The sequence below is a fragment of the Pagrus major genome, chromosome 7 (assembly GCF_040436345.1).
Source record: "Pagrus major chromosome 7, Pma_NU_1.0".
Classification (NCBI taxonomy): Eukaryota; Metazoa; Chordata; class Actinopteri; order Spariformes; family Sparidae; genus Pagrus; species Pagrus major.
The window spans coordinates 5,832,284-5,844,088 of NC_133221.1; the positions used below are offsets into that span (position 1 = coordinate 5,832,284).

The following is an 11,805-nucleotide window of genomic DNA, read 5'->3' on the forward strand; positions in this document are numbered from 1 at the left end:
GTATATTCATATTTTTTATTTTCTTGTCTTGTCCCTGTCCATTGAAAAGAACAATTCAATTTAGGGGAAGTAAAGATTAAATCAACCATAAATCACAGACACTGATGGTCAGCAGTGCACAGAGAGAAATAAAGCTGTCGTAGCTAAAAATGTACCCTGGCGTGTCGCCCTTAATAGTCCGCGGAGGGCCAGCCCTGTTTGTTTTTGGTGCATCCTTGTTTATTCAGGTACTGTGGCCGTGGCTCGTGTCCATGCACGGCCTCCTCCTGTGGCATGTGCCAACCCACTCACATGCCGGCCAAGTCCGCCCACTCCCACTGCCCTCCTTTATCCACCTGCCACTCTCTGTAGCTCATCAAAGACAGAAAAAAAAGCCTTATCTTATCTTCAAACGCAGTCTACCTAAATGAAATGCCCCGAGCCTTGTGCATGCATTTGTGTGCTTTTTGGCCCAGTTTCTTTCACGACTGTGTGTGTGTGTGTGTCTAAGTGATTGCTCCCTGCTTCCCTTGTTTCACCGTTCTCCAGGTAATAGGAAACTTGGAAACAAACGGATGCTGGGCTGATTGCCTCTTCGCTGTCCGACAAAATGCTTCAGGGGTAAATAGGGAAGTTGTTTTTTTTTTTTCCTTTCTGATGGAGCCTTGCTTTCTTCTACTTCACGATGCTTATTCCAAAGTGCTTCCGTTTCTTCGTGATATTAGTCATGCTTTTTACTAAGACATCAAAGAGCTAGAAACGCTTCATCAGACTCAACCCGGAGACCCACAGGTATAATGACAAGTACACCTCCACTGTTACTGCAAATAGCAGCCAATGTGATGATAATTGCAGCCAATTACTTTCCTGTTGCCCCCTGGTGCTTTTGTAAGAGCTAAACACGCAGAGCCCTTTCGCAAAGAGGCAAATGACATGACTCTAATGTTGCTTGTCTCTCCATGTGAAGCAGACAGTTTGAAAGAAAGACAAAGAAGATATTTAAAGGGTACATTATCTTTATTGCAACCCAGAGGCTATTATTAATCTGAGATAGCTGCCTTATAAAAAGGGGGAGAAGGTGAAAGGAAAGGCATTTGAGAAATATAACACTGATCTCATTGCACTTGTGTCTCATGTTTGTTAAAGGAGCAGTCACGCATTTAATACTTTTATCCTCTTTGATGCAGAGAGCTCAATGAGAAGTCTTTTTTATTATTCATAGAAAAACAACATTTTTGATTTGGTATTATTATGGATTATGTGCGCAGTGACATCTGGATGGGTACACTTTCAATACTGGAACCCAGTGGGATGTTATTAATGTGAGATAGTGCTACGAGTAGGTGGAGAAGGTGAAAGGAAAAGCAGATGAGAGATGCATGTGAGATTTATTGCCAAGTGTTGCAGAAGGATTGATACCATTCACATGTGTCCCTTAAATATTGCGATATATCAGCGTATCGAGTTTTTAGCACAGCCCTATATTTATTATTGCAATATACTGCATCGATATCCAGCTCCAAAACTCGATATTTTTAAGGAAATTATTCATGTTTAAACGGGTTTAAACAGGGCTCTTGTAGATGTCGCAGTACGGCTAGTTGCCTGTAATTGCCGGTTGCCATTTCCGGCAGAGTGAATGAGTCAGCAGGAAGCAGCATTGCCGACACAGCTGACAAAATAGGGTACATTTTGATATAACCAAACGTCCTTGGTACATTCACGCCGCAGGCTTGTGCAGCGGTGTGGGGGTGTCACTCTGTGGTCCGTGTGTGTGACGTGTTGGGGACCCCCGCTGACCAGTTTGCCCGAAAGGCGAAGCTGCTGTGTTGTTATGTTACTAGCATGCTGGTCCTGCTTGTGATCTTTGTTTGTCCACATCAACAGATTAAAAACAACAGTAAACAACCAGGATGCCAGGCATGTAATTACTGTCTGTTTTAAACTGGGGCACAAAACCAAACAGTGATCTCAAGTGAATCATCACGCCACACAGAGAAATGCTGCATTCCCTCTGGAGCATTTAGCCATGCTAAATAACTTGCCCCGGTACTGACCCGTTCTGCTCTGCCTCTGAGTCAGTGGTGCATTGTATTTGTCATGAGTTGCGTCCCCGTAGTCTGGTTGATTAGTATGCTTCAGGCATATGGTTATGACACTATAGCAACTATAAGGAGCCCTTGTCCATTTATTTTCATAGGTCTACATTTCAGTTCGGTGTGTTCACTGTTCAGACAGTGACATAATAAATTAATACAAGCACTTTATTTTCATACGATGTTTACAGCGTGTTCAGGGACACAGTAAGAATACTTAATGCACTTGTTTTTTTCTATTTCAGTGTGTCCAGTTAAAATGCAAGAGTGCACTTAATTTGTTATGGCAGCTACATCAGTGTGTTTGGTAACACAGTCTGTAAATGTGCCAACACTGTTCAAATACGTTGGAAAGGACATTTTGAATTACATTGTTTTGACTCAATTTGTCTGCTGAATAATCAGTATAATGTGATGCGATGTAATAAGACTACCTCGATCGTACACAGCAACTTGTATTTCAGCTATTTTTACATTTTCAGTGAACTGTGGATTATCAAAATATATCGCAATATGCATCGTATCGCAATGTATCGTGATATAATCGTATCAGGACCCATGTGGCGTATCATACAGTGAAGTCCTTGCCAATAACCAGAACATATTTAAACATGAAGCTACAGCCAGGAGCCAGGTGAAAAACAATCCGCCTTCCCGCACCTTTTAAAGCTCATTAAAACTAATAGCTTTAAGTGAGCTTCAGATGTTTGTGTAGCTGTTTACCCTTCTTTTTAGCCTTTATTCTAAGCTAAGCTAACTGTAGCCTGGCTGTAGCTTCATATAGAGAGCCAAAGTCCTGATGTCACGTACATGTTAGCCTCTCCTACGACCTGCTGCAAATCACTGCAATCTGTCATCAAGAGTCCATCTACTGATTTTCGTTCCAGACCTTGGAAAACCTTACCAATGGAAAGAGCCTTTGAAAACACATAATGTATCGTATATATTAAGTATAAATTAATGCATGAACAAAAAAACTGAATTTACATATTTCCATCTGGTTTTCCGTATGTTTTTCTAGTCACAGTTACATTTAGCAAAGGTTTGACTTGGGCTCTTTTAATTATCTCATCGTGTTGTGGCCTCTTCTGCAATAATTTAATGGCATCTGACTGGAGAATAAGCTGCAATGCCTAATATTTGCATAATAGTAGTGGATGGAGCTCATTTATAACCATTTTTTTGGTGTGCTTATTATCAATTTGTGTTACATTTGGATAGAAACTAGCCTTGAGTCACTAACTACCCCTCATCCCCACAATCAGTTTGCTTCCCATAGTCTCTCTGCCTGATCCTGAGCGGCCCAGACAATTTTTTCTTCCTATTAATTTCGTCTGTCAGCCTACATCCTGACCACACTTTGTTTTGAAACCTGTCTTTTGCTTCGCCCCCTTGCTTGCCTGATTTGGACTGACTGAACGGGCTCCTGTGAGCCCGCCCGCTCACCTGATTCCTCTTGTCGAGTTTGTCACAAGTATTGATCTTCTCGTCTAACCCTCAGCAGGAAGCGGGAAGCAGCATTAAGCGGATTAGCAAACTTTTAGAAATATCTAACTATTCCTTTGAAGTTGAAATGTAATTATCAGTGGTGAATGTAACAAAGTGCAATGACTCATGTGTCGTATTTAAACAAGCGTTAGCCAACTTTTTTGATTCAGCTTATTCTGAAGTAAACTGACTGCACAGAAAAATTACATCATCAACATCATCAGGTTGTTTCCCTATAAGTCTAGCTTTCCCTGTGCTTTCCCACCTGCCATGAGGCATCGTTTTCCCCGGTCACTATCCCCAGGTAACGGTGGAACAACTGGAATAACTGTGAAACTCTACACTGCAAAAGAAACCGAGGTAAAAAAAAGAGTGAACTGACGGTTATTCACTCAATGGAGAGTGTCCAGTGTTGTGTTAAAGTCTGTTCCCTCGTTGATCTGTGTTTTGTCTTGGCACCAGGACTTGAGACGGTTCAAAACAGCCATTTAAATACATTTTAATACAACCCAGTGTTTTATTCTGCCTTTTCATAGCACTGAGATCAGGGTTTCGAGGTCGAATTGGGATTCTTACAGTTGTTTTTGCTTTGGACATCAGCCAGGCTGCTAGCAGTAGCCATGTTGCTACTTTAACCCGAACCCTTTCCAAACATTTGATTTTTTTTTTTATGATAAACTGCAGGACGAAGTTTGTCTTTATCGGTTGAAGAAAATCTCCCGCTTCTTAAGCTCCATAAAATATTAAAAACCCTCTCGGATTATCTTGAAAATGCATCGTCAAAAAGCTGAAAACAGGGCTGTTTTTTCTGAGGCCATGAAAAGTTGACTTTCTAGAGATCTAACAGGACAGGATCACACTAACATCTGATGATTTTAGATAAATATGCTGTAGATTAAACTATCAAACAGTAATTAAGATTGTTAAATGATCCCATCTTTAAACAACAACAGCAGTAACATTCAACATACACGTGAGGCAGCGGTAGTTTTAATCCAAAAACATCAGATGTAAAAATAAAACACTGACAGGGAACATTTTACTGCCCAACAAATACATGTACTCTTGATATCTATGTACATTTTGAGTATTTTTACTGTGTGGTATTAGTACTTTTACTGTTTCAAGCATCTGAATTCTTCCATATCTGTGTTTTCCCGTGAGCACTGTTGATGCGAGCGTGTAATGACAGCGGTCAGCGTTCATCACATGAGTCAGACGTGGTCGATGCGCCGTGAAACCACATCTCACCATTACAGTCATTAAAGCAGCTGACGCACAAGCACAACAATCCCCAAACAATTTAAGCAGGGACCCCACAAGGACATAAGCAGCACCGTGTCCAATTGGGTGCCGTAAAAAAAGAACACTAGCACAAACCTGTGCTCCAAGTTTATTGATTTCATAATTAGTCTGCGTAATGGCTCTCTGCGTGACGTGCACCCTTTCCCGCAAGCCTCCCCCGCTGTAGCCTGTGGGAGAAAGACATCAGGTGGTGTGTGACAGGGTTATTAGATCTCCTTACGTGGGTTTTATAAAATTACCTGTTCTCGTTTGCGTCACGTTATCGCCGAAAGAACCTTTTATCCAATTTAGCTAAAGGTGATTTAAACAGCTGTAATAGTGGAATCGTGATGGAAAAGGGCAGGGGATATATTCTGCGGCTCATTTTCAATAAACTGCAGCTGAAGGGGAGCGCAGGGATGTGCAGCGAAGCCGACTTAAAACGGTATTCAAGACTGTTGGATTCAGTTGTTTCACCCACCATAAATGTATCCGCAGCCCTTTTTGCCTCGCTACAAAAAAAGCACACACCAGAGTAGAAAAGAGACAACAGAGATATTATTCACTTTTTCTGAATTTCATTATTGAACAAATTGCACGCACGTCTTTCCCCGGGCAAGATTTTTCATCTGAAACTTCTTCCCCTCGACAATTTTGGCATTACTTATTATGTTTTTATGGGATGAAACCATAAATGTTTTATGGCAGTAACTAATCCTTGATTCTCATGAATTAGTCAGCCGAATAGTGGTGCTCACTTGCACTGAAGGGTTTGGGGTTTTTTTCTTCTTCTTTCTTTTTTTTTTTGTTGCAGGAGTCTGGACTGCACTCACGCTCGACGGGAACAGTTGTGGCCCCAGGAGATTATTTGACAACTTAGTCTAATGAGTTACTCACTCACTTTCAGCCTATGTGGTGAAGCTGTGTTGTATAATATATTATTACTTCAGTCAAGCTAATGGAAATCACGAATGTGCATCTTACAGTTAGAGTGCAGTTTTGTTGTTTTGTACCAGAGCATCCGCTGTCTCGGTGTGATTTGCTGAGCAGCAAAAAAAACAAAAAAAAACACAGGGCATCTCATTTGCAAAATTGCCAGGTGTGCAAGTCTTTCCACAGGAATCTGCTATAAGATATGCATGAGATGGAAAGTGATGCTTGTTAGCTTTGATAGTCTGATCATTTGAACCTGTAACTCTAACTCTAAAGTTTTCTCTTTCTGGACTGTAAAATGATAGGCACATCAAATATTGTAAGAAAGGACTGGGGGGTAGACTGTCCTCTGAAGGAGAACAACACCGTCAGACAATAATGACAAAACCCTCCTGGTGGCCGAGGAAAATTATGATGAGAGCACAGGAGGAGGTCTGGTGACGGTATTATATGGCCCCATTTGAGACGGTCTCATCTACCGTGTGAGAGAAAGTCCCAGAAGGTCGCACAGAAAAGGTCATAGAAGTGGTTGCGAGTGTTAACTAGAAGTACATTTGCAAAACCGACCACTTTGTCTTCATCCTTGAACTCCTCTCTTTTTCTTTCCACCTCTATTAAACAGCAAGTGCACGGCTGCTTCCCCGAGTTTTTCTATGTTTCATCCACTGTAGAGGAGACAGTCGGCATAGATGGATCAGACTTAAACAGAGAACACTATTTCCAGTTTCCGGTTGTTTCCTCTCAGATTCCCCAGATTTAAAGGTGCAATGTGTAAGATGTGGCTTGAATTTTAGTTCAGACATTTAAAAAATGATTAACCAAGATAATCAACAGAATGTGAAAAAACATTGCTGACGTTATGTCAAAGATGTCTCATGAAGAAAGCAGACTAACCAGCTAACTCCGGCCCATCCTCTCTCGTATTTACACGGCAGCCATTTTCCTCTGACGCTACCCTCAGGGCAGGAAGCTTGAATGTCCTTCTGCTGTCTTTGAGGTTGAAAGTTGCACAAATTCACTGCTTCCTAATTGAATAGCAACTGAAAAGGCGATCAATAGTGGCAAAGAAGTGGTTACATTAGCTAATGGTTTATCAAATATGTCGTTTTGCCTTGACATATGGTCTGCTTTTCCTCTGGATTTTCACTTTGCATTGTTTTTTCATTTGCTGATCATTCAGGAAGCTGTAAGATTAAAAATGATTTGTCAGATTCCCGACGTACAGAGACTACCTGAACCCTGAAAGGCAGCAGTACGACATTCAAACTTCCCACATTGAAGACATCAGAGGAAAATGGACGCCGTGTGAACATGGTCTATACCACTTTGCATCTTGAGAGGTGTTAGTCTGAGAGTATAGCCCCTTTAGTTTCAGCTCGGAGATGCATATGTGCAGCGAGTTCACAATGTTTCACAAGCTCTCTTTTTTTGTGAAGTAAATAAATAAAAAAAACTGCCAAATGCCAAGAAAAGAAATGTTCTTACACCTATTTTCCTTAGTAAACAGATAAATACAACTGTACATCTTCTGAATTTTCACCGAGCTTAATTGCCTAGTTAACTTAAAGAAAAACAAACTTCATTCAAACTCGACAGAAACAAAATAAAACCGTCATGTCATGTCTTCCCACTTTTTGTACAATCATTGAAATCAGTCAGAGCCGCTGTAAATCGCCTCCATACTCTATACCGTGTCGTCAAACTGGTATCCGTGTGCACTGAAAGGCTGCTGAGCCGCTGCTGTAAACCAGTCAGCTAACAGGGCAATCAGCTGCAGTTAGTAGCCACAGCAGCTAGTAGCTAACGTTTGTAAAACACATTTATATTCAGCAGTGATTGTGGTGGGCTCTGACATATATAGTGTCTCCCAGAGGAGAGAAAAACCTATATTGTCGATTCTTTTGAATGGAGAAATAAGGTCAATAATATGTGGAATAAAATATCTGCAGAGTCAGCAAGAGAAACTTCAAACCACACACATACACAACCACTTTTGTTTCTACAAGGTCTCATTACAATTCATCTCTCTGTTACCGAGCAGTCTCATTGATCCAGTGTGTCCTTCCTTCTCTTTCATGGACTGTTCCTCCGTCCTCCTGCAGGAGCGGCTTAACACTTTTTTTTCTTTCTTGTACAATTCTCTGGAACAAAACAGACTGCCACCCGCTGCCAGCTGCTCTAGGACACAACATTTTGTTCCTCCGCCGCTCGTCGTCGTGATGGAGACGAGCCGGCCTGCCGTGCTGTCAGTCACCAGCCAGCGTTTGCCTCACAGGCTCTGCGTGGGGATGAGAAAGCCTTTGAACAGCTGTGTGCGAGCAGAAGCAGCTTTTTTGGGTTCTCCAAAGACGCCCTGCTGTAAAAATGGCACAACACAGTTACACGCGATGCCTGACAGGCCGGTGTCTGCCATGTTTGATTTAGATCTGGGTGAACTTTAAGAGGCTCCTCCGAGACTGACTGGTGTGACAAAACACAACGAGCTTTGGATCTTGGGCTTGAGCCCTTGTTATTCTGGAGGATGGCTGTGATAAAGCCCAGCGTGCACCTTGCTGCTGCCATCTGCTCCCTCTATTCTGCTTGCCTGACAAGAGTTATGTTTACATAAAAAGCACCATGGTTCCTCTGCAAACCACTCCATGTTAACATAACACCGGCAGCATGTCAGACACAATGCATTTCTGCATGAATGTCAGCGAGCAAACAATCTGACTTTATCACACCGTGCACCGTGCGTGAGTACGAGTTTTTTTTTTATGCATGCAGGACGGGAGTCTGTCGAAACTGGCTGGAGATTACAACGCAGGGAAAATTTAATAAAGCAATAAAAACAGAAATTGGTTTCCTCTTAGTATTCAGGTTCTGCAGTTGCGTCCCTGATATGAGTGGATTTGTGTGCAAGGGCACGAGAATCCTTTATTATCTATCTCCTGAAATTAGATCCTGTTCTTCCTCAGAGGTAGTTTGTTCAAGGGAAAGGAAAATATTGATCTTAAAGGTTCCAGCTGAAAGTATCTCCCCCCACGTACGATCCATCTCAGTAATTCAAAGCAACTCAAAATGATTCTGTTTTCATCAACAGGGCAGCAGCAGCACCTATTCCTCTTCAAAAGCAGCATTCTAATGAGGACGCGCCGCCGTCAAAATCAAACAGCTTTTGATGTCGTTATGTAAGAGTATTAAACTGAATTCATGAACAGTTTTGACATCAATAATTTCCCCGTTAATTAATATATTAATCGCGCCGCAACGCTTTATTGTGATGACATAAAATAGAATAAATGAATCGTTTGAAGGGAGATCAAACTTCCACAACTCAAACACGCTTTCACTGACGTTTCCCTCTTTGCTGATGTTTGTGTGATTCCAGTAAAAAACATTTTAACAGCCTCTCAGTTAGTCATCACTAAAATGGCTGAAGTTTGCAGTAAAATGGTTGATGATTGGTGAGTCAACTTCCCGGTACCCGTTTTGGATCACTCGCCCCTGTCAGAGCCTGACAGCTGTCCTGCCGAGGCGAGAGCTTTATGTTCACTTCCTGAACAATTCAATCCGCTGATTAATTGCTCCCCTCAGAGTAAAAAGGCTGAGAAGCCAGTGCGAGGCCTGCAGAAAATTTATCAACCCACATTAACGTCTATTAGCACTGACAGGCACGTTTAAAAGTTGACATTGTGTTTGTCTTTTCTTTCTTTGTCAGGAAGCAGATCGTGCTAGTGTAAATATGCAGTTTTTTTGGTCTTTGAAAAGTAGGTTACACATATTTTCACATCAGAAACATGCAAATGCTCACAAGTGGAATGCAAAGTTGTCGAATTCATTTGAATAATCTCTTGGAAAACATCTAGAAAACACCCTCCCTCCGAGATTCAAGAAGGAAAACCCAAGTGAGGGTAATTTTTATTCATCGTATTCAGAAAATAAATAGCTTCATCTCAGAATTAGAATGATAGTAATAATCACAATGCATCTTTTAGACAGTAGCACAGATATTATCAACAGGAAATTAGCTAAAGTCATATTCAAAACAGTTTGTGTGTTTAAATTGTCCATCTGCATTTTTGCAAGGGCTCATGTGGAAACGAAACTCGGCTAAAAAAAGAGTGCAACGATGACGAAATCAGATTTGTTTGTTGTTGTTCTTTGTTTTGGGAAAACCAGGTGACACAGAAATAGGCGTGTAAAAGAAAATGCATGGCATAAATCAGACTCTGCATGGTCAGTATGCCGCCCCCGGTCACACATTTATCACAGTGTTCATTTTAAAAAGCCGAAAGATCAAAGATGTCACATGAGAAAAGAGAAAAAGCTCAGCATGGAAAAGGTTACTGCCGGCGCGTCATGCATAAATGATAAGGACGGCAACAAATGACGGCAATAAACACGTCGACTGAATGGCTTTCTTCCTAAATTACAGCCTTATTCATTAGTCGGCTGTGATCGTTAGTAAAACCGTAATAAACTCCTTCTCGTGATTGTAAGCTCTCGGAAAAGGTCAGTGAACGATATCAGTGAGGATTGTCATATTAGAAAAATTACACAAATTTACAAAGAGCCTCCCTGAAAAAATATTACAAGTCGATTCCGGAAAAAAAATGTCCCTGCTGGCGAACACGGCGTTTAATATCACTCACAAAAAAAACAAGAGCTAGGAGACTAATAAACACATCCTGCTCGGTGCTGCGATCAATATGTGACCCGCGTGTCGGTGATCTCAGCGTCAGCGCCCTCGTGTTTTTCTCAGAGCATTGTCCTCGTTCGTCATTGTGCTATCGTCAGTCAGTGCATCACCGGCCCTCTTTGTAAACACGCAGTTTTTTTTTGTTTTTTTTACCAAACTGCTACAGTCAAACCAGCCTCTGAGCCATCTGGCCAGAAAATAGAAATTACTCCCACAGAAATGTCTTTTTGCCTTTTCTGACGAGGAGAAGTTTCTGGTAAACACTTCACATCATCACATGGACGGGGCAGGAGGGAGCCTGAGTGGGGTACCAGTGAAGGAGAGGAATGTGTTACTGCAGTAGTGCCTTCGTTACCGTCACACCAGAGAGGTTATGAATGTAAACGTGTTGTTGTTGCTGTCACTGACAAAGTTGATTTGGCACTGCTCCAGCGTGGCGATATCCCCAATGTCCAACTCTGATAATAACTGAGTCGGGTCTGTGTTTGTTGTTAAAACCTTCTGCTGCTGCTTCTCTACATCCCCCTCTGGTTCTTCTGCCTCCAGCTCCTCCTCCTCCTCCTCCTCTTCCTCTTCCTCCTCCGTGATGGAGCAGAGGCGGGTGGCACTCCCGGGGTTTTCGGCGGGCGGTTTGTAGTGGCACTGCCCGTTCAGCAGCCTCCTCAGCGGCATCAGGGGAACCGCCTCCTCGCCCAGCAGCTGCTGCTGGCAGTGCCGGAAATCGCTCTGACGCTTCAGACGCTTGAACTCGCTGAAGGAGGACGTGGCGTTCTGGTAGAGGCTGTGGGCGATGGCCTGGGCCTTCTCCGACTTGCTGACCAGGACGGCGTGACACCGGAGCACCACGGCCATGTTCTTGACCTGGTGCCTGTAGATCCAAGCCAGGATCTTGGGCCGGCACGGGTCAGCGTTGCAGTACGTGATTCTGTTCAGAGAGTAAAGATGGATGGGTTTCTTTTTCCCAGATTTGTCAGCGCTCATTCGGATTCCCTGCGGTCCCACTGTTAACCTCATCTTGACACTCTGCTCCCCGTAGTTGCTCCTCGCCCAGATCTTGGCCACCGCCTCCTGGGTGCAGCCGTCTCCCTTCGCCGTGATGGTGACCACACTCCCCAGGTATCGCACGTTGTAAACGGGCTCCTCTTTGTTCAGTTCCACCTTTTGCCGTTTGGTATGAAAGATGCTGCCCACCCAGTCGAAGGGGCAGTCGGGCAGCAAGTCAGGACAGGAGCGCAGCAGAGAGGAGAGGATGGAGTGGTAGGTCAGCCCGGTCCCCAGACTCTTGGGTTTACTCTTTGCCTCATCCTCCACCAGGACAAACTTATTCCTTCTCCAGGGCAGCAT

General features: G+C 42.9%; 1 protein-coding gene across 1 annotated transcript; it reads right to left on the minus strand.

Annotated features, from left to right (window-relative positions):
- Positions 1-10,818: 10,818 nt before the first annotated feature.
- Positions 10,819-11,805, minus strand: fam43b (family with sequence similarity 43 member B). The gene has a single exon (XM_073469346.1). The coding sequence runs from the start codon at positions 11,803-11,805 to the stop codon at positions 10,819-10,821; it is 987 nt and encodes a 328-aa protein (XP_073325447.1).